Source organism: Anas acuta, chromosome 20, assembly GCF_963932015.1.
Source record: "Anas acuta chromosome 20, bAnaAcu1.1, whole genome shotgun sequence".
NCBI lineage: Eukaryota > Metazoa > Chordata > Aves > Anseriformes > Anatidae > Anas > Anas acuta.
Genome location: NC_088998.1, coordinates 8,617,583 through 8,643,184, shown reverse-complemented (window position 1 = coordinate 8,643,184; position 25,602 = coordinate 8,617,583). Strand labels below are relative to the sequence as shown.

The 25,602-nt window shown below is 46.6% G+C and overlaps 2 protein-coding genes and 1 long non-coding RNA gene across 10 annotated transcripts; 1 reads left to right on the top strand and 2 right to left on the bottom strand.

Moving 5' to 3' along the window:
* Positions 1-797: 797 nt before the first annotated feature.
* Positions 798-1,482, bottom strand: LOC137842851 (uncharacterized). Of its 2 annotated transcripts, none has more exons than XR_011089250.1 (2): positions 1,344-1,482; positions 798-1,200 (listed from the first exon to the last, which is right to left on the bottom strand). It is a non-coding gene; the product is annotated as an uncharacterized lncRNA (long non-coding RNA). The 2 variants fall into 2 exon arrangements; XR_011089249.1 differs by having other exon boundaries at positions 1,271-1,401.
* CIZ1 (CDKN1A interacting zinc finger protein 1) lies at positions 1,466-22,680 on the top strand. 7 transcript variants are annotated; one of them, XM_068657409.1, is made up of 17 exons: positions 1,467-1,619; positions 1,967-2,103; positions 4,211-4,332; positions 6,782-6,948; positions 7,666-7,801; positions 8,702-8,762; positions 11,452-11,525; positions 11,907-11,986; positions 13,060-13,242; positions 13,569-13,699; positions 14,518-14,602; positions 15,189-15,302; positions 15,627-15,803; positions 16,460-16,529; positions 17,619-17,740; positions 20,356-20,899; positions 21,222-22,680. In XM_068657409.1, the coding sequence occupies exons 2-17, from the start codon at positions 1,994-1,996 to the stop codon at positions 21,236-21,238; spliced, it is 2,193 nt and encodes a 730-aa protein (XP_068513510.1). In that variant the 5' UTR covers positions 1,467-1,619; positions 1,967-1,993; the 3' UTR covers positions 21,239-22,680. The 7 variants fall into 7 exon arrangements, with proteins under 7 accessions (XP_068513511.1, XP_068513513.1, XP_068513510.1 ...); XM_068657410.1 differs by lacking the exon at positions 21,222-22,680 and having other exon boundaries at positions 1,466-1,619; positions 20,419-21,102; XM_068657407.1 differs by lacking the exon at positions 21,222-22,680 and having other exon boundaries at positions 20,356-21,102.
* On the bottom strand, positions 22,326-25,352 carry BBLN (bublin coiled coil protein). The gene is made up of 2 exons (XM_068657415.1): positions 25,193-25,352; positions 22,326-22,593 (listed from the first exon to the last, which is right to left on the bottom strand). The coding sequence occupies exons 1-2, from the start codon at positions 25,299-25,301 to the stop codon at positions 22,400-22,402; spliced, it is 303 nt and encodes a 100-aa protein (XP_068513516.1). The 5' UTR covers positions 25,302-25,352; the 3' UTR covers positions 22,326-22,399.
* Between the last annotated feature and the right edge of the window lie 250 nt (positions 25,353-25,602).

Below are 25,602 nucleotides of genomic sequence, written 5' to 3'. Positions count from 1 at the left end.
TCTTCAAACCGAGCAGCAGGATTAACTGAATGTAGAACTTCTGTCTTCTGGATTCGGTTAAGCAATCTCTAGTAGGTACGGTGTTTACATCTGACACATAAAGGCATTTCTGAAGATCAGCCTATGGAGTATGGGACTAAATCAACATTCAGATTTGTGTCCAATGCAGTAGTATGTACATTGAATTGTAGACTTAATGTTTATAAACTTGTTGAAGAAGGTTTAATAATTTGTGTCCAGGACAAAGCAGAAGAAACCCAGTCTTTAATGTATCTGCTTAATATAGGGATTGGTCAGGCACATACAGGACTGTAAAACTATCCCTCCCTTACCAGTGCAGAACAGGCTGGTAACCGCTGTAATAGGATGATTACAGAAGCAAAAAGGATCAATTACGCAAAATGATTAGAAAAAGATTCCACATGTTTTCTGCTCCATGTATGTATTCCCTGTGATGATACTTAAGCTTTAATGCTTAACAGGAGAGCATTTTCTCTGTGTGCAGACAGCTGTGACAAGATAAACGACTCTGGGCATTACCATGGCCAGTCATTGATTCATACGGATGGTCATCTCCAAACTGATTATTGTAAAATCAGAACAGTTTAAAAAGGCCCAAAGGAAAAATCAACATATGCTGTTGCATTGAAAATTATTAATGCTAACTGTATATCACCAGCAATTGTGTTCAGCTTACAACACTTTCACCTAAAAATCAATTTTGAGGCCTTTAATGAGTCTTTATTAGCATGAATAAAGCAGTCTTTATTGGCGTGAATAATAAGACTAGAAAGTAAATTATTTCAGGACGGATTCTCTGCAATGCAAAGAGAAGAAATGCATCTTCACCCTTGCTAGGTTTAGTATAAGAAATGACAGTCACAATATATTTTTTTTTCATGCAGAGGTCGTGTGAATTGGACATACTTAAAATTAATTCACCACTGACAGAAAACAAGTGCCGCAGGAAGGGTTTTGCTGCAAACTCTCACAAAAATAAATAAATAAAAAAGTGGATGGACCTGCTAGAAAAGTCATCTCAGCCTACAGCACAGCGTAACATTGCAAAAGTCCCTGTTTTTCTTCCAGGTTCTCATGACAAGCTTGCCAAGATGTGACCACAGCAAACGGCCTGAGGCTGTTGGTTGTTTTTTCTTCTCCCATCCCTTCAGCGAGACGGTTACCAAAGATTCCCCTGGACTATGAAAAAACAAACAAACAAAAAGGGGGTTAAAAAAAAAAAAAGCAGAAAAGCAATGTAGTCGGCTACCATCTGCTCCTCCTCTTCAGCCGCTTATTGCAAATTCCCCCTGCCCCAGCCCTGGCCAGATGGTGCCCATCACCTCCCAACCCCTGTCGAGGGCCGAGGGACCCCTCTTCTGTGCGGGGGACGAGAAATGGAGGTGTCGCAAGCCGGGGCGATGTGAGAGGAGGCTCCGGGGGGGTGATGCAAGCCTTGCAGGGACGCCCTCTCGGAGCGGCTGGGTCCTCCAGCCCTCCAGAAGGAGCTGCCTCCTGCCCGGGCTGGGCCGGGGAGCGGGGCCGGGCAGGTGCTTTATTGTCCCCGGCGGGAAGATGGAGGCGGCTGCTGGGGAGCGGTGAGAGCCCCGGGGTGCGATGTGAGTGCTGGAGGGGCAGGGAAGAAGGGAAAATGCAAAAAAAAAAAAAAAAGGGTAAAGGAAGAAAGGGGGGCGCGGGGAGGGCTCGGCGAGGAGGGAAGGGGGGGGGGGGGGAGAGCGTGTTTTTAGGAGGTGGGGTTTGGAAACCTCCTCCACGGGCTGCTGCTTGCGATGACCCCGGGGGAAAGAAGAAGGAGGAGGAGGAGGAGGAGGAAGGGGGGGATCGGCTCAGTGAATGAATGGGCGGCAGCGGCGGTGGCGGCGGTTCCCCTGCTCAATGGCTGCTGGGCTGCTAAGCGCCAGCCCCGCAGCCGGTGCCTCCCTCGCCCTCCCGTGTTTTGTCTCAGGCTCGCCCCGTTCGGGGCTCCCCAGCCATGTTCAACCAGCAGCAGTTCCAGCAGCAGCTGCTGCAGCTCCAGCACCTCCTCCAGCAGCAGCAGCACCACCACCACCACCACCATCCCCCGGCGCAGCAGGGAGGCCGGTAAGCGCCGCTACGCGAGGCCGGGGATCGAGGGCCTGGCCCCGGGGGGGGGACCGCTCGCCTCCGCTCCCTCCTCGCCCTACCCCCGGCGGGGAAGGCGACAAAGGGAGGCGGGGGCGGGCGCTGCTGGACGCCTTGGAGGCTCGGAGGGAGGCCGGGGGGTGTTGAGGAGGGGGGGGTGTGGGTGCTGAGGAGGGGTTGGGGGTGATTCCTGAGGGAGGGAGCCTGGGGGGGGGAGAGGGCTGAGGGCCGGCAGCCCGCTGTGGGGAGGCCGCGCCGCCGGGCGGGTCGGGCTGAGGCGTGAGGAGCCAAGGGCCGCGGGTGCTTTCCGTGACTCTCCCGCTCCCTTCAGACAGCGTTTTGGGAGATGGTTATCAGCCTGCCAGGGCTGCTCCCGGCGCTGAAATCCCCGAGGGGGATGTCAAATGCCCCGGGGTTGAGCGAATAAAGCGAGATGCTCCGAAGGGAAGAGGCTGCCCTCACAGCGAGCGGGAGCGCTGGGGTGGTCGCTCCTCAGCCAGCGGGGAGTTCACTAAAAAAAGGCTGTTTTTACCCCAGAAATGTGTCTATGCACCTCGCCGAGCCTTGCTGAATAAAGATGCACACTTTCGTCTTGTATTTTTATAAAAAATGTATGACGGTGGTTGAACTTCAGTTGTGTTTGTTGTGTTTTTTGTGTTTTTTTTTCTCTCCCTGGGTCTCCTGGTCAGGGCGAGGTTAGTGGATGCTGTTTAGGCAACTTGTTTCTGCAGTGGCACAACGGCTGAGGACATGACTGGGCATTATGGGGCGTGTGTGGGGAGAAAATTGCGTTTTGTTTGTTAGAAGACAAAAAATGTATGCCAGATTTTTAAAAAAAAAATAAAATAAACAGGGTTTTCTGAAAAAAAATCAAGAGAGAAAATAGCTGTTTTGGTTCAAGCAGTTGTCCCTGATGAGCTGAGATTTATTGAACTAATAAAAAAATATCTGAAATGATGTATTTAATTGCAGTTACTGTGCTCTGTAAAGCCTTATGCTCTGGAAATTCACAGCAAGAGGATGTGAATTTAAGAGCAAAGTTAATTCCTTATTTAATAAATTATAAAAAAAAAAAAGACTTTATCCATATAAAGCATATGGTTATGAGAGAAACGTGGGAATCTTTCTGTTCTAGAAATATTCATCTCCCTAAATCTTCCATTTTTGTATGTCTAAAACTGTAACCAAAGCTGCCCTTAAAATGCAAATATGAGGCTGCGAGCTAGCATGGATGCATCTCGTACCTTTAAAAGTATGTTTTTTCTGGCAGAAATTTCTTCGCTCTGAGACTGGAACAATCTAGAGCAGGAAATGTGAAGATTAGCTGCTGTAAAATCTGTCAAGGGGTTGTTTTTTGTCAGCATGGTTATTTTGATCCATGTTGGTACCTGTTTACAGCCCTCTGACAGATTTAGCTGTGTCAGCAGTCGTTTTTAGAGGTGGGCCTGACCTTGCAATCGCCTGAAGAAATGCCTGCCCGTTTCTTCAGACTTTTGTCTCATGCCTGCTCCACCCTCCTTAGGATTGGAGAGTCCTTTTCAGCTCACTTCTTCCTCCTCGTGTTTTAAATACGAAGGCTGCGCTTTATTTTATCGTCCTGTTCTTGCAGTTAGGGGGCACCATTTACAATTGTGACCTGTCTGGCTCTGTGTGGGAGGCGTAGATTTTGGAAAATGTGCTTTAAGCTACTGAGAAAACTCCCTGGTTTTTAGAACTTTTGTTGTTGTTGTTAAATGTAGCTGCTGATCTAGATCGCTAGTTTCTGCTGAGGAGCTGCTGCATAATTCTGTAGAACTGCAGTCAGCTCCTGGGCTTTTTTTATGCTGCTTGACAGGCTTTATGTGGGCTTGGTGCTAAGGAGTTCTCTCTGACCTCAAATTCCTTGATAGACAATCTGTCAGCTTTGGAAATTCCAGGAGAGTGGAAGAAAGCGGATACAGTGCTGGTGTACGGTATCTTTTCATGCATGTATATGAGCATTTCAGCTGTTCTTTGCTCCTCCGTTTTGTACTTGTTAGGTCTCTGAAAATGAAGGGTATGTTTTTTTTTTTTATTGGATTCTTATGATTAATACCTTCTTTTCCAGGGGTTTGCCGCCACCACCACCGCAACAGCAACAGATGCTGAGCTTACGTGCAACAAATCAACCATCGCTACTCAATGCCAATCCTATGCTTCAGCGGGCCTTACTCATGCAACAGATGCAAGGTACTGTCGTTATGGGAGACGCTTTCTTACTGGAGTTATTTAATCACCCTTTCTAGACTGAAACCATAGTATGGCTATTTCTTGCTGAACCATTGCTGTCTTTGTATTTGGCATTTCTCTTTATCATCTTTTTTTCCTCTTCAAATTTGTCCATAGAACACATCACAGAGGTTCTTCAGTTGATGAAAATCCCATGTGCCTAAGCGTTCACAACTGGGAATAGCACTAGAAGCTATCAGGTTAATATTAAATATGTGCATTGGAAACACCTTCCCTCTTAGACTTGGTGGAAAGAGTATTTTTCCACCAATATATTCAGAGAAAATACTTATATTTTTATTATTTGTCTCATTTGGGACGCTTAACCAATTTATTTTATTGTCTGTTACATTACACTAACCTCATTTGCAAAAGTAGATGCTTGTCTTTGTCCAAGCTTTGTGGAATACAAACAAATAAAGCATATTGTGGTGAAAAATGGTTTGGGTTTCAATTGTTGTGTGGAATTTTGATTCCCTGAAATGACTGACATGGTGGGTAGTATCACTGGGATTGGGCAACATCATTGTATTTCCAGAAGTGGATTTTTGATGTATTTTCAAAACAAATTTATGGTGCTGCCTTAATTAAGAGCGTTGCTACCATAAAGATATTAGGAATAAATACCTGATATGTGTTTTCAACATAGAACATCTGTACCTGGGACAGTTCTAATATTACTAGTTTAGGTTAAAGCTTAGAATTTTTCTCTCGTTTGTGAATCGTGCCCTGATGTGAAGACAATAGATTTATTCTGCATGTTGTTAACTTGCCTTTTGTTCTCTTGCCCATTTAGCAAGAGGGCTCTCTAGTGACCCCAGTGGCTCTCTACAGTCCTGTGTCAGGTTGTAGGGAAACGAGCAGTAATGAAGAACAAACCACATTCTGGAGATTGATGCATATATTTGTGTCAGGGGAAAATTGACTGACTAAAGCACGGTCAGTCATTCTCCTTTCTGATACATTTAATGTTAACGTAGTCTGGGCTTTTCTCTAAAGCAAAACCTCTTATTGAGAAGTTGTATTTAAATAGTATGCCAAGGACCTGAGGCAAATGAGATATGAGAGCAGGAGCAGGTTTATTAATGAACGCTCTATGGCACTTTGTTTTAGTGTTGTCCCTCTGTTCACCTCTATATGCTGAGTTGCATTGTGACTTCTCTTTCATTACCCTGTACCAGGTAGCCACTGGTAACATGCAGCACAGATGTGATGTTCGTTGTGGCCCTTCATAGGGATCTGAATTTTTTTGGGTCATTTTCACATTTGGGTTACGTGTAAGAATATCTGATGCTGTGGTATTTCTGTACCTGGGAAACACCAGCATAAATAATTTATTGCCTGCATTCCAGTTCAGCAGTGGGATTAGGAAGAAAAATAAATACTTTGAAATGTATGCATGGTTCTTTACAGGTACTAAAGCAAGACCAGGAGATAATTTCTTGCCTTATAAGTGTGTTTGTTTTTTTTAATGCAGCTACATATTTTTACAATAAGAGATTATTTATGATAGGTAATACGAGATTAGATTACTTTTGAAGGCAAACATAGGGTGTGCTCCCTGTTGTGTTCCAGGCTTTAAGCAATGCAGCTTGACTTCAGATTTTGGGTGCCTGTCTCCAATCTTCTCTGGGCTGTTTTAACAGCTCAGCAGTTGGAATATGCACTTACTCAAGTGCGAAGTAAAAAATTGCAGTGTAAGTCCAGGTTCCCAGAATGGTAGACAGCTTCTCAGGGTGTGGCTGAGGCATATGTACACTTCCATTCCCTTATCCCCTGAAATGGGGGGACCGCCTTTGGAAGGGACTGTTGAGACTGTTAATGGTCTGTGGATGCTGAAGAGAACCGTTCAGAAAGCAGAGCATTATAATTGGAAATGGCAGCATCTCAAGTGTCTCAGTTTAGCTTGACATGTTGAGCTTGCTTGATAACCAGGTGGCAGAGAGGACTGTCAAATCTCTGTTTGAAAAGTCCAGTGTTGCTTTAAATGAAATGCAGTTGCTGGCCAGTGTTAAATAGCATCCATGGTATGGCGTGAGCTGCCAGCTGCACAAATGTGGGATGAATTTTTCTTTTTTTACAGAGAATTTCTGTAAAACGAGACTTGTTTTCTTGCAAACACAAGCACTGGTGTGCTTGGATCAGATAATTGCTCTAATGATCTTAGCCTGCAGTGACAATTATAATTAAAGAGCCCAATATATAGTAATAGTTGCTATCACATCAAATTGTTCTATGGGGACTAAAAAGGGTAGAGCATAGAACATCCATATGGCACCCAGAGCAGTCCAGTGTCTCGCGTGGAAGAGCCCTTCCCTTCTCTCCCTGTTGCTTGTACGGGAGGGGGGAAGATTTTCTCTCTGTTTTGCATGCCTCAGGGTGGTGATGTGCTGTGTGTTTGTATTTGTAGGAAACTTGCGTGGATTTAACATGACAGCCCCAGCACTGCAGCAGTTTTTTCCTCAGGCTACAAGACATTCCCTCCTAGGGCCGCCACCTGTTGGGGTCTCATTAAAGCCGACTCGCCTGGGCTTCCCCAGCCTTCCCTTCCAGCGGCAGAACCGGATGTTTCGCAAGGTGAGCTTGTAGTTTCCAACTGCTTACGAGCTTTGTGCTCCTTTTCCACTCACAGTGGTTGACTACATTACAGGTAAAGAGCAAAAAGGAGAGAACTTTACAGTGAAAACTATTTTTGCACCATACTGCTGACAAAGAAATGAAGAAAGAAGCCCATCCCTAAAGTTCCTGTGGCCCATATTTACATTTTTGATGCTAAAGTCTTCTGTCTGTTCTTGCCCAGGACAGAGAGTTCCTCATAGCACAACAGTTTAGATATAAAATAGAAGGAGACTTTAGAGGTACCAACTACAAAGTAATGACAGTAAAAGAAATCCTGGCTGAGTACTTTGCTTTACAGAGGCCAGAGTTTCTCCCCCTTCAGCCTTTCAGAGCAGTTTGGTGTTCCCAAATGACCTGCTGCTGCCATGGACGTGTCACTTTGCCTCTTTGAGCTGTTTTTCCTTTTTAAGGTCAGAATTATATCTGATCATGAGGATTTTGTAAAACTTAATTTCCAAAAAAATTTAGTATTTTGGAAAATGCTAGAAAAAAAAGCGAACATTCTCACCTTCTACCATTAAGACCTCTGTGTCCTGGAGGCTGGTTTTGGATTAATTGGCCTGGTACTTCTCCTCCTCTTAGATAAGCTTTTGCATATTTGATCCCATTCTGTTGGATAAGGTGGACTTCCACACTTAGACTGTGCTTTCTCTAGAGACTCTCTGCCTGTTGCAGGACTTCCAGAGGGTCCCCGACAGGAAGCGGGAACTAGATGCAGGTTCTTCATCTCAGACACAAGGTGATGAGAAAATGGAAATCCCAGAGGAAGTGCAAGCAGGGTCAGAGCAGAACAACTCCTCTCCATCCACAGGTAAGAGGGAGCCTGTAATGAAACAAATGCTTCCAGACAGTAAACTCCTCATGGCTATTCCTGCAGCAAAGACATGGGATGTCTTTAGCCTTATGTTTTACTCTAATTGTAAATACCTAAATCGTTTGCTGCACCTTCTGCTTTTGGTGCTTTTTATATATACTTTTTATCTGGATATTTTTGGTAGTTGTAAGCCAGCTCCGTATCTCTTGCATGAAAACCTCTCAGAATTCATCTCGACAATGAGCTCCATTTGAGATGTGGAGAAAAGAGAACTGGTTTAAAATTAAAACTTCCGCATTGCCTTACTCATGCTGAATCAAACATCTCATGGAGTTACAAACATGAAGCAGAAGGAGTCCCAATCAACTTGCTTAAGGAAAAGATGAGTTGAATGAGTGCTCCACTTGTCAGAACTGAAACTGGCACTGAATCTCTTGCAGTGTCTGTACAATACCGAAGTAGAAATATTCTTTCTGCATACTCAAAAATGCAGGAACATGGTGAGGTTGTGGCCAGTGTGTATGTGGTGGGGAAAGTGACCCGAGTAAATGGTTGCTGTCGGATGGCTGTGCCACTTGACATACGTTAATGTTCCAGTGGTCTGGGCTCTTGTCATCTAGGTGTAGGACTAAGACCCAGTTAGTAGATGTAAGCATGGATTTCTTTCTGGACCACACCTCTTACTGACATTTGCAATAAAATGCAGATCTCTTAGGTCATGAATTTCTTGAATTATCTAACCTTGTCACTACAATTCCCAAATTCAGAATAAGCAAGTGTACAGTATTATTTGCTCTAAATTAGCGGGGATTTTTTTTGGTACTGACCATTCAGTTAGGGAACGTGCTTGTGGTGCCATGGGTTGCTTTGCTAAGGAGATCTTCTGTGTTCCTGCAGGACCAAGAACTCCAACAGAATCCGTGTTGAACGCTGAGCCTGCAGCAAAAAGACTGAAGAGGTATTTATTGAATGGGGTATCGAAATAGTTACAGGCTTTAGAGGTATTGTCAGGTATTGTCTAATTTGGGGCAGTACTGTACTGGCAGTCAGGAGGTATTTCAAATGATTGTGAAAATCTCATGATTCCTGCTGAGATCCGGGATGATATATTTCTCTAAACCTCTTGCCTAACTGCCAAAAAGAGAACTGAGCAGTCAGGTATCAGCAGAGAAGAAAGCTTTGGGATATGTTAGGTACAGTGGGCATACAGGAGAGGATGGTTTATTTTGTGGAATGAGAAAGGGAAAAGAATCAGTACTCCCTGGTATCTGAGCCCATATTCATGGGCGTTGAGTTCTGTATCCCTTCTGCAAAGATCGTCTCTGCCAGTATCCCTGTCTGTTAGGTAAAAATAAACAAAGGCAATCCTATTATCTGCAAGGGCTGTGCAGCACACAGGCGAGCTGGCCGTTGCAGGCTGATCTTGGCACTCCCTGCCTCTCTGGAGGGTGCAGGAAGGCACAGGCAAGGCTGCATTGCCATCTAGTGGGAAGGCACGTTACAGAGCACTGTGCCATCTGCATGGTGCTGTGCCTCTCCCAGAACTGTCACTGTGAGCTGGTGCGGGGGGAGAAGAGGAGGAAGTGAATAAAGATTTCTGGAGGCATTGATTTGAGAATTCTCTGACATATGTTAATGACTATGAGTCAGGGCTCCTGGGTCCTCTTATCTTCCCTGTTAACAATTCACCGCGTGGTTTCGGACAAGTTTCCTCACCTCTCTGTTTCCCATCTGTAGATTAGAGATTAATGGCTAGCTTTAGGGAGAATATTCCAGGATTACTTTGATGTTCTGATAATACTTTCATCATGTAAAACATTAAAGACTGATAAATATTATGTGAGCAGGGACCATTGTGAATTATGGACTGCAAATTAGCAAGAAAGTGAATAAATTCAATTAAAGCTAAGTCAAATGCATTTGAGCATATGTTTTGTTAATCTGTTTGCCAAAGCTAATTTAATTTTAATTACATTAATATTTAGTAGGGTATTAATCAAAGTCCTGTTACATATACTCAAAAAAAAAAAAAAATCAAGTGTGAGGAATGACAGATCTCACTGCAGCAAACCTGCTATTAGGAAAATCCTCTCCTAAGCAGTAGCTAGGGACTGCCAGATTTGATGCATAACTTATGGCTGGTGTTTAGTTAGAATAGATCATTCTTTATTTTTTTTTTAAAGTGTTTCTGTTTACTTTTAATGAATAGATGATAGCTCTCTGAAAAAAAATGGTTTACCATTCTCATATTGCCTTCCGCAGATGAGAATAGGTCTCCCTCCATTAGTGTCACACTTTTATTTCTTGTTTCATCGTTCCATTTCCCTCTGGCCAGGAATACCAGCCTCCTTCTTCATTTCAGGTTTTTCCCACTTCTGCTTTTTCTCCTCTGTGCCATCTGTATGCCTGGAACAACATCCTCATTCCAGTGCAGAAAGCACTCATCTTCAAATCCTCCTTGAACACCCAGTTCTTCTAGCATGGCCTGACAAGTATCCATATAATAGCATTTCCTCCTTAGCTCCTGCTTGTGATGGCTTTTGCTCCCCTAGATTGCTCCCTAGATTTGCAGTTTAGGCTGCAAACCCTTGCCCTGGAGTGCTGTCACCATCTGTGTGTGGTATAGTGTTGAGCCTGTTGGCAGCACTTGACAAATAATGTTAATGCCAGCCACTCTTGTTTTCATCATGTTTGCACTGCCCAAACCCTGCTGCATATTTATAGCTGTATAACCCAGTTACATTTTCACTTATCAATCTGATAAATTATGTGGGGTGTGTGTGTGTGTGTTTGGATCACAGGATTCAGTACCTGCGCAGTCTGTGTTCTTGCCTGTTCAGAATGTGCTGTCCCATATTGGCAGCAGGATCCTGGCAGGTGGGGTATCAGGCTGGCCTGAGGGAGAAGGCATTCAAGCCATGGTGAAGGTGTTAGTCCTGATGGAAAAATGGGAGATGGGGAAAAGCATTGTGAAGTACAGTGAGTGTCCTCTGCAAGTCAGCCATTTTTTCTCAGCAGTCTCCCCGGGATCTTTTTCACCTTAGTAGATCAATAGTACCAAAGAAAACAAAGCAAAGTCCTCTGATTTGTGTCCTGGACAGCTCTACTTCCCCCAAAAGCGGAACTGTAGGGACTCTGGAATGAAGCATGACTGATAGAAATAGAACAGGCTGTTATGATGAAATCCCTGTAAGATGTAATCGAGAACCTCTCTGTTCTCTCATGCACAGAGCAACCTGGAGGGATGTCCAGGCTCTGCAGTTTCACTGCAGGTCACCGATCAAAGGAACGAACTCTGAGAGTCCTTACTAAGAATATTTCCTGTATGAGCTGATTTCTCTGCAGGCCTCAAGTAGGAGAGGGCGGTGATCCAAAGAATCATTTGTAACTTTCTTGTCCAGTCTATTTGGCTGCTGTTTCTGAACCTCTTCTAGAATGATCACTCTCCATTGTTTTCATTTATTTCTGCATTGCTTTCACTTATTTCTGCTGAATCCCTGCCTGAAATACACTTCCAGTAGCTTATTGATTAGGGGGGTTTAGTGGAGAGTGTGGTAGCTTAGACCCCAGCCCATGCCTCGGTGTGTTTTCTTAATCTCTTGGTCTTTAACATGGCAAATAAGGTTGTTCTCTTGATATCCCTGAAGTGTGACTGAAGAGTCTGCATTAGAGGATGCAGCAGGCAGCAAGGAAGAGTCGAGCACCCATGGCCAAGCTGATGGTGAGTTGCTGAGCACTGTGATTTGCACGTTTAAGGCACGCCTTTCTGGAATTGCACTTAACTGTCGGCAACCGTGGATCCTGTGAGTCTCTTCAGAAATGCCCTCCTCTCCAGTCGTACAGGATGGGGAAAGGAGGAGAAAATGTAGGAACCAAATCCAAACATAGTCCCCTAAAAACTGTTCTGTTACTGTTGCCTAGCAAATGCAAATGATGGGAAGAGTTTCCCTCTTTAATAAGGATTTATATGGAGAAAGGTTTGTATGCTGGGCTTATGGCCAGCAGCACTGTGAGGAAAGCTCCCTGACTTCACCTGCTGCTTTCTTTTTTTCTGTCATTGCTATTTTGATTTAAGACAGCTGAAAAGACTCTCTGTCCCTAGGTACAGACAATGTAAAGGAGTACGCAGCTGAAGATCTCTCTAAAGAGAGGAAATTCTCTGAGGAACCAAAAGCTCCTGAGGTAAGCAGACACCACTCCAAGCAGGCTGGGGTGCTATAGAACATACAACCTCCCCCTCCATCCCGGAGATGCCTGTTGCCACTGGGAACCAGATGGCACCCACGTCTGGAGCTCTGTCTCCTGCTGTAAGCTGTCGTCCCTAGCAATAAGGCATAATATGTCTGCAATTAGTGCACAGTCTGCTCTGACTTGCTGCTTTTGTACCTCTGCTAGCCTGTACCTTCCCTACTGCTGCCTGTTTGTGGATGCTAGGCTCGGCTAAGAGTTCAGTGCTCATATGGAAAGAAGGAAAGTTGAATTGAAAAAGCCATTGAAAAACCTATATATTAAATGGACATAGCTAAAAATACACCTTTTGTTGCTGAAGAGCAGACGTAAGAAAATTGGGTGATGGTAGGAAAGATGCAGCTGCTGTGGGACTTGCCATCACAGCAGGCTTGAGCAGATAGTGAGAGTCTATGCTTCTGAAAGACATCTAGGAAAAACTGAGGTGAGTGAAGCTAGCAACCTGAGAGCCTTTTTTTTTACGTGATTTACCTTGCCCACGTGCTAGACATTAAACCATCTCTTTTACTGTGTAAATCTGTGAAAGCAGACAAGATTTAATCCATGGTGTGAGTCAGACTTGAGTCTTCCGTAACCGGAGACATTTGAGGCTTAAAAATGTGGTCAAATATATCATCCTGCCCATGTATGAGTTTTTTCCTCTGTCAGGTGTGGTTCTGAGTTGCCTTTTGTTCTGCAGGAAAGCATGAGCTGATAGTGTCCCTTACCAAGGGACCACCCAATATTGCTTGTTGCTCATCTCCAGTGACTGGATCACACAGTGTCTAGAGGCTGTAGAAACAGCCATCTGTACTAGTAGGCCTGCTACCATGACACAGGAACTGTTGATCTGGCAGTGCTGGGAGAAGGAGTGTATGTGAGTCTTTCTTATCAGCCTCCTGTGGATTCAAGCTTAAATGTACTTTCGTAAGGGACAGAGAGCTTAGGTCACATCTAAAAAACAGGTGTAATTTTTAGTGTCTTCTACTGAGATATTGGATTTAGTCTTGATTCTTTTCTTTTGGCAGGTGTTGAGCTCTGGAGGTTCACTGAAAGTAACTATCCAGCAGAGCAGCGAGAGCAGAGCTATCAGTACAACAGCTCTGAAACCAGGGCACTGGACCTGCGAGGTGGGCACAGCTGACCCCAGCCCTGAATCGGTCCTTAAATTCTACTGTTATATCTGCAAGACCAACTGCTGCAGTCAGCAGGTATAAATCCGCAGGTCTGACTGGGGTGGACTGTCAAGAGAAATGAATTCGATGGCCAGCTGCCATGGGTGCAGCAGGAGGCTTGTTAGCCAGAGGAACAGAAAAAATGATGACAGGCGTGCAGATAAAGTAAACCTCTTCTGAGGAGCTGGCAGGCAACCTGCTAGGGAACGAATGTGGGTGGATCCACAGGCAGCCATGCTCTTAAGCTTTTATACCATTTCATTGTTATATAGCAGTCAAGAGAATGGAAAGCATAGCTCATACCTATTATTTGCTGTCTTTTGAATACATTTAAATGGATCTTTCTCCTAACCTTCTCTTAGAATTTCCAATCCCACATGGCTGGAATTCAGCACCAGCAGCGCCTTGGGGAGATTCAGCACATGAGCAACGTTTGTTTTGTTTCACTACTGCCTATGGTGAAGGAGCAGAAGTTGCTGGCAGAGAAAGATGGGTGAGTGTTGGTCTGAAGTAGAGAACACAACCTGAACAAGGACCTACACAAGTTCCAAAATTCCTCAGGGCACGAGGGTGCCTCTGTATTCTAGGATAACGTACAAACTCCCTCTGGTTTCTGGTGCCTTAATCTGCTTCAGGCATCTTCCTTCCTTCTTTTTAAAGGATACCAGTGTGAATTTTGATAGAATCATAGATTCATTAAGATTGGAAAAGACCTCTAAGATCATCTAGTCCAACCTTTAACCTAGTACTAAAGTCTACCACTAAGCTCTAGATCTGCATGTTTCTTGAAAAATGTTTCTTCCAGGGATGGTGATTCAACCATTTCCCTGTTCAGCCTATTCCAATGCCACACAACCCTTTCAGTAAAGAAATTTCTCCTAATACCCAACCTAAACCTCCCCTGGCACAACTTGAGGCCATTTCCCCTCGTCTTACCACTTGGTGCTTGAGAGAAGAGCCTGATCCCCACCTCACCACAATCTCCTTTAAGGTAATTGTTAAGTACAGTAAGATCTCTCCTGAGCCCTCTCTTCTCCGAGCTAAACAACCTTTGGAGAAAATAAGGTGTTTTGGACCTGGTGTGCAGTTTTTAATAGAGCAGATCAAATTGGAGACTTGTTCTAACTGGTGCCTTTGTGTCATCATGAACTATGCCTGCGATGTAAGGGGCTGGGAAGGGGAGAAGATAAATCCAAGCCTGTGAAGATAGGAATGCTGAGGAAAATAAGGCTGAGAACAGTTTGCAAATTGCAGTACTCCATGGAGAGTGTAAAAAGGTGTGACTTACAGATATATCCATTGTCACTTCAGAGAGACCCAGCAGCGGTGGTGTAACACTTGTCAGATACACTTCACCGGGGATCTTATCAAACATCGCAGGACCCAGGAACACAAGGTAACAGCCATGTCATCTTTGTACTGACCTTTTGTGGGGATTGAGTGGAAGTGTCTAGCAGCTCCTGCTCCCCAAGCAGCAAGGGAGAGGTGATTGGAGTGGAGAAATGCACAGAAAGTTCTGCCAGTAATGCTCTCACTGTCTGAAGGCACTACTGTGCTACCTGCTGCCTGTGAACACCAGTATGGGCTGAACTTCCAGTTACCGTGCTGTGTCAGTATTAGAGGTGCTTCAGGTGGTTTTGATTCTTGACTTTTCTGAATAAATATTCAGAAAGGACCTACTGTTTTTACCTAATCAGTTTTCAAGCTAAAATTTAGGCAGGTCACTGTATTTATTACGTGTGTATTTGTTGGCTCCTAGGGAAAAAATTCCACAACACCTCTTACAAAACACATTTTGCTCTGCATATTTTCCACTGTTTTGGCAGGTAGGAGCTAGCAAGCCCTTTTTCTTGAAAATAAGAGGCTTTTTTATGGTCTCCCCGTTTTAGATGCAGGTCTGTGTGTCTGTTGCCAAAGATTTATCTGCATTTCTTCAGTGGCTTCTCGTGACTTACTAGATCTTCTCATTCTTCTTTCCATAGCTGGCCAAACGCTCTCTTCGTCCTTTCTGTACTGTCTGCAGCCGCCACTTCAAGACCCCTCGCAAGTTTGTGGAACATATGAAATCCCCTGAGCACAAACAGAAAGCCAAAGAGGTAATACTGCCTGAGTGGAGAGCTGTGCAACATTGGAGGTAGCTACACTACAGAGCAGGTTAACTTTCAGCTTCTCAGACTACTGCAGGGATGAAAAGAAGGCATGCAGTTCTTCGAACCCTGTTTTCAGTTTTAATCTTTGTCTGGATTCCAATTGTCAGAGCTTAAAGAAATTAAGTGAGGAAGGGGCAAAGTATTGGGCTTATCTGCAAACAAGACAGTTTAGTGCCTCTCTTGCAGTCCCATCCAGTCTGTGCAGAGCCTAGGGTCTTCCTTGGTTAGGTGGAGAGTGCAGAGTTGATCTGTCTTTTCTGTACCTGACAGGTGAGAATGGGAGAAAAGGAGTTGGGCAGCCCAGAAGATTCAGAGGAGTTGATCACAGTGGATGCTGTTGGCTGTTTTGAAGATGATGAGGAGGAGGAGGAAGAGGAAGGAATTGGTGAGGATGAAGATGACCTTGATGTAGTGCTGGTAGAGAATGAGGATTCTGCTGCCAAGCAGGTATGCCATGCAAATGGAGAAGGACTGATCTATCTGAGAATCTGCGGTGGGCTCCTGTGACTTATTCGGTCTTGTCTGCTTGAGCTCAGGGGTTAGAGAGTCTAGTCAACCTTGCACCCTACAGCAGGAGGGTGAGGGCCCTGGACAAAGCACAGGACAGTGTAGAGGAGAATTGGGCACAATGTATGGGGATGCAGAAGGGTGTTTCTGCTGTGCTGTACAGCTCCTACTGGTGCCTTCAAACATTACCTTGTTGTTGAGGAGCATAAGCGATGTGTTTTCAAGGGAACAAATTTCTGTCAAAGACGTTGACATAGTCTCTTTGAATAGCCCAGCAGCAGCTTGGTCTCATAGCAAACATATGTGTGGAGGTTTATCTTGATAAATACCGTTTTCCCAGTAGAGAGCTGTTACCAAGAGGAGGAACATGGCTAAGCTACTTCAGACTTTGATGTGTAAGGGGTGTTTTTAACCCTTGCGATAAAATGGCCTCCTGACATTGGGGTTTGTATCTGGCCCTAAGCATATGCTGTGCAACTCCGTCTCTGGTGTGTGAATCATCTGTTTTACTCCCAAGCTTACCAGAAAAATGTAAGGTCCCGAGAAGGGAACTGGCATAAATATTGGCTAGGCACTAACGTTCTTTTGGTTTCCAGACTGGGCTGAAGGAAGTGTCTTTGGAGGATTACGAAGGAAGTGAGAAGTATTGTCCAGACACAGCCTATGGTAAGCGAGCACAGTTGAACACTAAGGCCCACAGAGCTTTCTACGGCCGCATGCTGTAACTGTAAGGGAGGATGGTCTCTGTCCACTGCTGTAATGAGTTCTTCGGCCATATTGCTTCAGCATCTGCATCAGACTGGTGCAGGTCACTGCTGCCTGGAGACAATACCAAGTTGCTCTCTTGTACTGTGATAAAATGTAAGGATGTGATCGACATTTGTCAGCTGTCTTTCCCTTTGAGGAAGAAAGGGTGAGAGCCAGATACCTCAACAAGGCAGGAAATGGAGCAAATAGGGTAGGCGAATAAGCAAGGTGGCAAACAAGGGATGCTCTGGAAAGATGGAGCCTGAAAGCGTATTGATTAGAACGCTTTCCAGCACAAATGCAGCTTGTACAGAGATACTGAGCAGTACTGACAGTATCGAGCTCTCTGCCAGAGCCCAAACTGTGCATGTTTCCTCTGCTTGAGAACCCCCACGCTCTACCTAGTGGTTATTCAGACACGTTGCTGGACTGGTGGGCAGCGTTGCCTCCAGATGGCTGTGTCTTGTCCCCACCCTGTAAGCAATTCTGACTTCAAACCTCTAACGGCCACTTGTGTTGCAAAGAGGGCAGCTCTGCAGAGGCTGTTTTGTGCCCAAGGAGAGCGCTGTTTACACCAATCTTCCATATCGCTGTAACCTTCCACTATCGTGTGGCAGATGGAATAATGATTCATGCTGTGAATGTTCTCTGCGTGTTCCTCTTGCGCGCCTGCTGTCTTCTGCTTGGTTTGATCCCATTACATTAGATCACATGTTCTCTGTAGTTTTCCATTGTATTCTTTTTTCTTTTTTTCCCCTTAATGCTCTGTGTAGTTTCTTTGCTCTGGCAGCCAGATTTCTCTCTGAATATCAAGCACACAGCCATTCCATGGTAAGACAAGATATTCAGCAAGTCATCTTGCAAAACCCCTGATTAACAGAAGCAAAGCTTTCCAATTTTCCTCCTTCTTCTCCCCTCCCCTCCTTTAATTTCCCTTTTAACATACTTTCATTATTTTGAGTTCCATTCAATGTGATCTGTGATTTCCCTTCCCCTCCCGTTTCGCAGGCCTGGATTTTCTGGTCCCCGTCGCAGGTTACCTCTGCAGGCTGTGTCACAAATTCTACCATAGCGACTCTGCTGCCCGGCTCGCACACTGCAAGTCCCTGATGCATTTTGAGAACTTTCAGGTTAGACCCTTTGGCGATTGCATGGCCTGGCATTTGTTACCCCTGTGCGTGTCTCTTCAGTGAATCCACCACATTAGCTGTCTTGTCCTCAGCTCATTTCCATCATCCTTGGTGTCCATTGTGCCACAGCTTTCTCCTGGTGTGCTCTGTGCTTGTCTCCCATTCACCCCTTTAGATCTAAAACCAGTCCAGTCCTGTTTTTCTAGCTACTGCTGCTGTCATCTTGTTGCCCGTTTCTGGCTGGAAATCTTCCTCAGAGTGTCTGCTCTGTTTGCTGAACCTGTGGAGTCTGTTGTTGAGTCTAGGCCTCCTCTTTTCCTTGTTAGACAGATTACAGGTGGGTCAAAATGGGGAAAGAACAAGACAGAAAGAGGCTGCTCATTTTAAAGAAGGTTGATGCGTGTGCATCTTTTCATGGAATACTGCAGTGACTACAGAAACAGCTCCTTTAGCCGAAATTAAAGGGGCCTGGTAAAATCAGATATTCACCTTAGAAATCTGGAAATTGAGCATCACAGCACACCGTGATGGAAGCTACAAGAGTCTGTTTGGTCCCCAGGGTCAGCCTGCAGCAGGAAGTCAGTCGGTCTGTCTGCTACACCTTCCTAGAAAACTCCTTAGCACAAAGCTCTGCAGCTGATGCTGTTCCTTAGGCTCCACCTAAAGCCGCAGCATTGCCCCTTGCTGCTTTCGTATCTAGAAGCTTTCCCTACTGGGCTGGCCTGGAACCTGCCTCTGTTGTTCTGTCCTTGTTGACATGCTCGGGGTCTGGATTAGTTCCTCATGGGAGGTATGCAGGACTTGCACTGCCTCTGCCCTCTCCCTTTGGTGACCACTGCCTGTGTAGCAGAGCAGCATTCCCTGACTCTGGAAAGAGGGAAGGTTCCCACACTGACCATGTCCTCTGCCAGTACCCAAAAGCTGTTTCCCTACCACAGATGTATCCAGCTGTTGCTGCATCTTAGTGTTTTTCTGCTAGTTGTCAGAGAAGTTAACTATTCCCCATCAACCACTGTGGCAATCAGCAGGGGTGGGGTTGCTGCAGAAGCCAACATTTAGAGCTGTGGATTTGGAAAGGCAAGTAGCAAGAGAACACTACAGCTGTTCCTTGAGGGTTGCTCATCCTCTCCCACCCCTGCAGCTAGTCATTTCTGGAATGAAGGAGTTGGCCTTGCAGCTTTCCTGGCTTATTTTAGATCGGCATAGAGTGAAACTGCAGCAGCAGCGTGTATGCCTCCCTTCTGGCCCATTTAAAAGCTGAAATCAGACGCTTTTCAAATGGACACCAGAGTGACCTGGAGGGATTACTTGTGGCAGAAGTCCAGCCTTCAATATCTGCAGGCAGATAGCTAGTCTGCTTGGCTGCATCACAGTCTGAGTTAAATCATTTCCAATTTCTGGAGTATTCTCATCAGAGTAGGCTAACAAAGGATTTCAAAGCAGAGAATTGTCTGCTGTGAGGCAGTTTACAGCATCGCTGTGAAAACAAACTGGCACACTTGCGCTTGATTACATTTGGGTACAACATTTGACTTGACTGATCTAGCTCCATTGCATTATAATATTACACGTATTCCACTATTTGAGAACAGGGAAAGAACAAACCTGCGACGATACACGAAATGAAAATGTAAAGCTGCCTGCCTGGCATGCTGTAATTTCACACTGCAGACTACAGAGCGCTGCTTAGACTGGTGAAAGCCAACGTGCTCAAAATAATTTTGTGAAATTGTCAGGTGTAATACTAGTGCAAGTTCAAGGGACCTTTCAGCAGAAAGCTGACAGCTATTTGGTGGGGGGAGCTGCTGCGGAAAGGGAGCTTTGTTTCATTCCCTTAGCTCATGCTGTGTCTGGGACTTGGAAGACCAGATTCCTGCTGCATGTTAGCTAGCTACAGAGAGTCACTGCTTTTCAGAAAACCAGGCTTGAAAATGGCTAGTAGCCATCTCAGTCTCTTTACAGACCTCTACTGGCTCACCACGGTAGCTAGTGTCAACAAGTCATTTTACTGTCAACATGCTTACCTTTATTCTGTAGACAACTTCAGTATCTTGTAAAAAGAGGATATTCTTGGTATCTTAGTGTTCCTACCAACAATTTCACTGATAGCAGAGATTGTATCAGCAGAATGAAAACTCGTAAGCTTTCAGTTTAAGTCTTGCTGTGGCTGTTGACCATGAAACCGCTCCTCTCTAGGTCAGGGCAGCGCGTAGCCTCATGGAGCTGGGGTACGTGCCCAGAGCTAGGTCCTGGCATTAGCTGGAGCAAAAGCTGTCACTTGCACTATCGTTATCTACCAAGTCCTGAGTCTGACTGATATTAACAGTTACCAAAACGTTATTTTTGTCTCAGGAGCCACACGTGTGCCATGCAGTCACTCAGCATTTAGTCATGAAGTTTTTAATATCACCACTTTTTCTGACAGGAGCTGACCCTTCTCTGCTTGAAAGCCTCAGCAGCCAGGCCAGGAGAGCTGCTGAGACAGGGTGTGCCCCTGCAGATCCTAGCTGTCACTCACCATTGTTTTTGTACAGGTTTTCCTGGACCAGCTTCTCGCTGCAGGGACAGTGGCTGGGCTGGGCTCGTCTCTCACGTTGGTTTATTTATGTTTACAGAGATACAAGGCAGCAAGGCATCGTGCCACAGCTGCCTACCCCGAGGCTCCTTTGCATTCCCAGGGCTCCAGCTCCCAATTGCTGGATGATCAGAAACAGCCTCCTGCTACAGCAGTAGATACCGGCAAGAAGACGAATGCTGATCATGGGCTAGACAAGGAGGGTACAGAGCTGTCAGCACCGCAAGAACAAACTTCAAGGTGTCCAGAGGGTGAGGGTGAGCTGGCCACCTCTGTAGCAGAGGGCAAAAGCCTCGCCAGCATGACTGATGACACGTGTGGAATCGCGGTTGTAGAAGAAGAAAACCTGCAGGAGGAGAGCAAGTCCGCTACCACTAGTGCCCATTTCCCACCCCCTGAAGAGACCAGCGCCGCGGGGGAGTTGTTGGGACATGCTGCGTCTGAGGAGGAGGAAGACAATGCAGCCGGGCAAAGGGAAGGCACAGACAACTGCCAGGATCCAGGGAGTGAAGGGGGGTTAGGACAGAAAGAGGCAACACACGCAGGTCAGGAGGCAGCAGCAGAGCCTTCCTCCCTAGCCAAAGGTGAGGCAGCCAGTCTTACCTCTGCTGGGTGCAGACGCTCTTCTAGGCGCAAACCCAGATAGAGTGGCCTTAAAGGGAGAGCCCTTTACATATGATATTTGCTGGAAATGTTTATTTTCGGAGTCTTTTAATAGAGCAAAACCTTCAACTTTACTGCTGTTTTTATTTTAAGAATAAAATAAGCCTGGCTTTAGCGTGTCTAATACGGGATGGTGTTGATTATTACTTGTATAGTTGGGATACTACAATTACATGGAAAGACTGAGGCTTGGATTGTTGAACCTAAAAGAAGAAAGTAATGTGATTTTTCTTTTTTTCATAGGGGGATATGGCTCATGAAGTAGATGGATACAGATTTTTTTTTTCCACTAAGAATCGTTTGTAGTTCCTCTCTGCTTCCTTTCCAGGCAGAGAAGTGTATTTCTTGGGAGGCTGTGCGTGCCCAATTCTGCTCCTCAGAAGGGTTTTCTTTCACAGATGCGCACTCTTGGACCAGCACTGTGTCCTAAGCTAGGCAAGAATGTACATCTCGGTCATTTGTTAATACTACGAGGCTTAATACAGTCTGTTCTCATAGCGGAGACTCAGGAACAAATTTTGTTTCAAACTGATTTTAATAAAACAGATTTCTTATAACTTCTTTAACTTTCAAAACCTCTTTTAACTCTACAGAAGTAGAACAGTAAGACTTGCTTCACTGTGCTGGCTCCAGGCCATCCGGACACGATCGCAAAGTCTCAAACCAGAATGCTCACCAGTATTCCTGTCAAAATGTACAGGCAGGGCTCTGCCCCCATCCCACGGCAGGCAGAGCCCCGTCTCTTTGTTCCCAAAGCTGATGCTGCAGTGGGGACTAACCCTGCTGCTCTGGCTCTAAAGCCCAAGTCCTTAATGGCAGCTCAAGGAGTTAGGCAGCTTCCAATTAAATTAAGAGTCAAAAACATCACCCCAGTAGCTTATCTGCTTGGAAGGGGATAGAAAAGTGCAGTTATCTGGGACTGTCTGACAATATTTCTTACACTGAATAATGGGGAACCTGTAGTTGAAGGCAGGAGATGGCCTAGGGCTCCTGTCTGTGCCAGATTACCCCTAGGGGCGAGTCTGGAGTCAGGACAGCCCCTGCCTACTGTGCTCTGTGAGGGAAGAGACTAGAGCCATAACGTTCCTCGCTCGGATGCAACAGCGCAAAACACCAGAGATCATTTTTCCTCTTTGTGACGAGAGCTTGCTTGCAACCAACCTGCATGGCATCAGGCTTCCTACAACCAGCTTTAACCGAGTGGCAGTGCCGGGGGGAGAAAAGAACCACGCTCCTACACCCACCTGCGTGCTTCTGCACCTGTTACCCAGCTAAAGGAAAACAGAACGTGGAGGCGAATGGCAGGACACTACCACGGGAAGGAACAAGTCATGGGCAGAAGGAACCTCATCTATTCAACTTTTATGTGAAACCAGTGACCGGTAAATGTCCTTAGAGATGGAAAGTGTGGGGCCAGCCCACTAGACAGGAGGCTGTGGTCCCTGCCTGTCAGCTTCCATGTTCTGCTGCTCGCTCTGCTGCTGGAACTCCAGGCGGGTCTGGCGGTTGGACTCCAGCAGTTCCTTCAAGCAGGCGTGTAGATAATCATTCTTCTCCTCCAGGTGATCCAAGCAGGAGTTGATCTGGTCCAGCATGGAGTTTATTGCTGCATATTCTAAAAGGAAGGGAAATAAGAGACTGAACGATGCAAGTACGTTGTCGCTGCAGTCGGTGAAAGCAGTAAAAGCTTTTGCAAAACGTGCCCACAGCATTTTGGTTCTTATCTGCCCCCGGGTGGGTCAAGTACGATGCAACTGAATCCTCCAGGTATTGAATTCACTGGTCAAATGAAACCAACGGGAAGCTGGAGAACTGGTAACAAGATCAAAGGCACATTACCTGTAAGCAGCCCAGACCCGTTCTGGGCATAGCTGACAGCCTTTGATCTCGTGCATAAACAGCTGAGCCCAGGCTGCCTGCTAGTATGTGGTGATCCACACTGCAACGGGACCAAATAAACCCCAAGGATGAGTTAGCCTTTATAGCTGCCCTAGGGCTCATCTTTCCTGATGAGGATGCTGGCATGCTGGCAGTGCGCCCAAGTGTTTACATTCTGTAAATTACTTGTCTAAGGTTCCCAGGCTGGGATGTGACTCAGGAGGGTCTGGGTGGGTTCACACTGCCAGAACATCACTGCCACTGCGGCAGCAGGAGCAGGGCCGAGCCCCAGGGGTGCTGGTAGTGCCACCATCCTTTCCAAAGGGAGGTAAGTGTGAAGCACCACGTCCAACCACAGCATTTTCACACCCCATTAAAGCTTTGGGTAATTTGAGTTAAAACCAAACTAATTCAAAGTAATCCTAATAGATGGGTTTCTTGTTAGTTTCTTATTTAAAACATTTGTTTCAAGTGCGGAAGCGTTAGTTTCGGTACAGTGGCATTTCACAGTGACGCATATGAACACCGCTCATCAGCTGACAGCCTGTGCTGCTGCCATGAAACCCTTGCTTTCGGATTGTGCCAAGCACTACTCACAGTCCTAGAGAACACCCAAAAGCCAAACTGGAAAACCAGCTGAGATAAAACCTCTGCTGACACATGACTTAGGAACTGCCAATTTAGCACTGGCTGAAACCCTGGCTTGCAGGGGCCCCTGGGGAGCACCAGTTCTGTTCCTTCCTGAAACTGCACAGGCTGAGTGAACGCAGGGAGGCAGGCGGCAAGCTGTGACCCGGGGGGGTGAGGTTTGTGAAGATCGTGGGCAGGGCGCGGGGAAGGAGGCCTGTGTGGGTGGGACAAGCCCACAGCTCACCGCCTGGCGCTGGCTCTTCTCTCTGAGCAGCTGGGAGAGCACCAGAGCCAAGCATGACCCACGCAGCACCTAGCTGGAGCGGTGCTCTGAGCCAACGAGGAATACAAAGAAGGGGAAGCAAGCTCCTAGGGATGAAGGTGAAGCCGTGCTGAAATCCCCCAGCCTCACGAGCCCAGCTTTGCCCCGCTCAGCTGCTGAGCCCAGGCACTCGTACAGGCAGGGTGCCCAGAGCCCAGCACAGCAAGCTCAGGCGCTGCCAGTGCCAGCAGGACACTGGGTGTTCCTGGGAGGCAGAGGGGTGATGCCAGGGAGAGCCCACACTGCAGCTCGGGGCGTGTTTAGGGTGGTGAACACAGGGCAGTGGGACTCTGCATCAGCACCCCATGGCGCTGCTGGCCCCAGGCCCCCAAATGTCCCTGAGTAACACAGCTCCTGAGCTCAATGCAGGATTTGATCTGCGTGTGGTGCTCCCTGTTCCAATTATCAAGATGCCGAGCAGATACAACAGCTCGTTCTGACAACTAACATTATTCACCAGCTTGGGCAAGAAGGCTGTAATCACAGCAGGAACCTAATTACTCTCAGTGCCTAGAGCTTTAGAAAAGGCCATTTAAGTTGTGCTGCTCTCGGAAGAGGGGAAAAAAAAAAAGTAAAAACATTTTATTTGATTGACTTCTGCTAGTTGCATGCTTTGTTTAAGGAAAATTAGCCACCTCCTCTAATGAAGGTGTTGACCAGGAGTATGGTTATTCACGTTGCTTCCTGCTCTGCATTGTAACAGGAACAGTTACCAAAAACCAACCACATTCCCTATTTAAGGTCACAGAAGTGATCCACGGCCCCAGCACAACTGAACCAGGAAATATCTACAGATCTTTATGACCAGCTACAGCACACAAAACCCCAGTGGTGATAAACCAGCAGAACACTTAATGGAGAGGCTGGATGCGGATCAGATTTGGTGACTGTCACCACCACATCTACTCACAAATCACTGGGGATGATGCAGAGCGGTGACAACTCTTGGGGTATCACAGCTCAGAAACGACCTCCTGTCAGTGCAGGAGGGTCCCAGCCACAACTAGGAGGTTCACCGATGCAGGTCTCATCTGGAAACCAAAGGGTCTTTTGGGAATCAGTGTCAGGGATTGGAAGGGACCTCAATAGATCATCTCATCCCATCTGCCAGAGCGGGATCACCTCAATCAGGTCACACAGGAACACATTCAGGTTGGGTTCTGAATGTCTCCAGAGCAGGAGACCCCACAGCCCCTTTGGGAATCCTGTCCCAGAGCCCTGTCACCCCCACCGTCAGGAAGTTTCTTCCCATATTTAAGCGGAACCTCCCATATCCCAGCTTGTACCCCGTGTCTGGGAGAGCAACACTCAGCCCTTCACCATTTTTAACAGTGGCAATGTGCCCTTGAAAGGCTTCTTCCTCCCTCCTCCTCCTCCTCCTCACCTTCCTCCCCGAAGCCGTCCCCGTCCCCGTCCCCGTCCCCAGCCCCGTCCTCGCCGTCCCGCCCCGGGGGGCCCAGCGGTGCGGGCGGCTCCGCGTTGGGTCCCGCCATGGCCGCGCTGCCATGCCCGGGGGCGGGGCGGCCGGCGGCCAATGGGAGCGCTGCGTTCCCCCCGCATCACGCCGGGAGCCGGGTAAAGTTTGTGGTTAGCGTTGTGCGGGGCGGGTGGGGTGGACGGGGCGGGCACCCAGCGGGGAGGTCTCCCCCCCGCACGCTGTGTGCGGTTTTTGTGCTTTTTTCCCTGGGTGTTTTCCCCAAATGAACTTCCAGCGTGAAGCTGTTGCCTCGCCTTGCAGTGTCTTCACTCCCTCAAGGCCTTCCAATCCACAGTCACTGCAAAGTGCACTTGGAT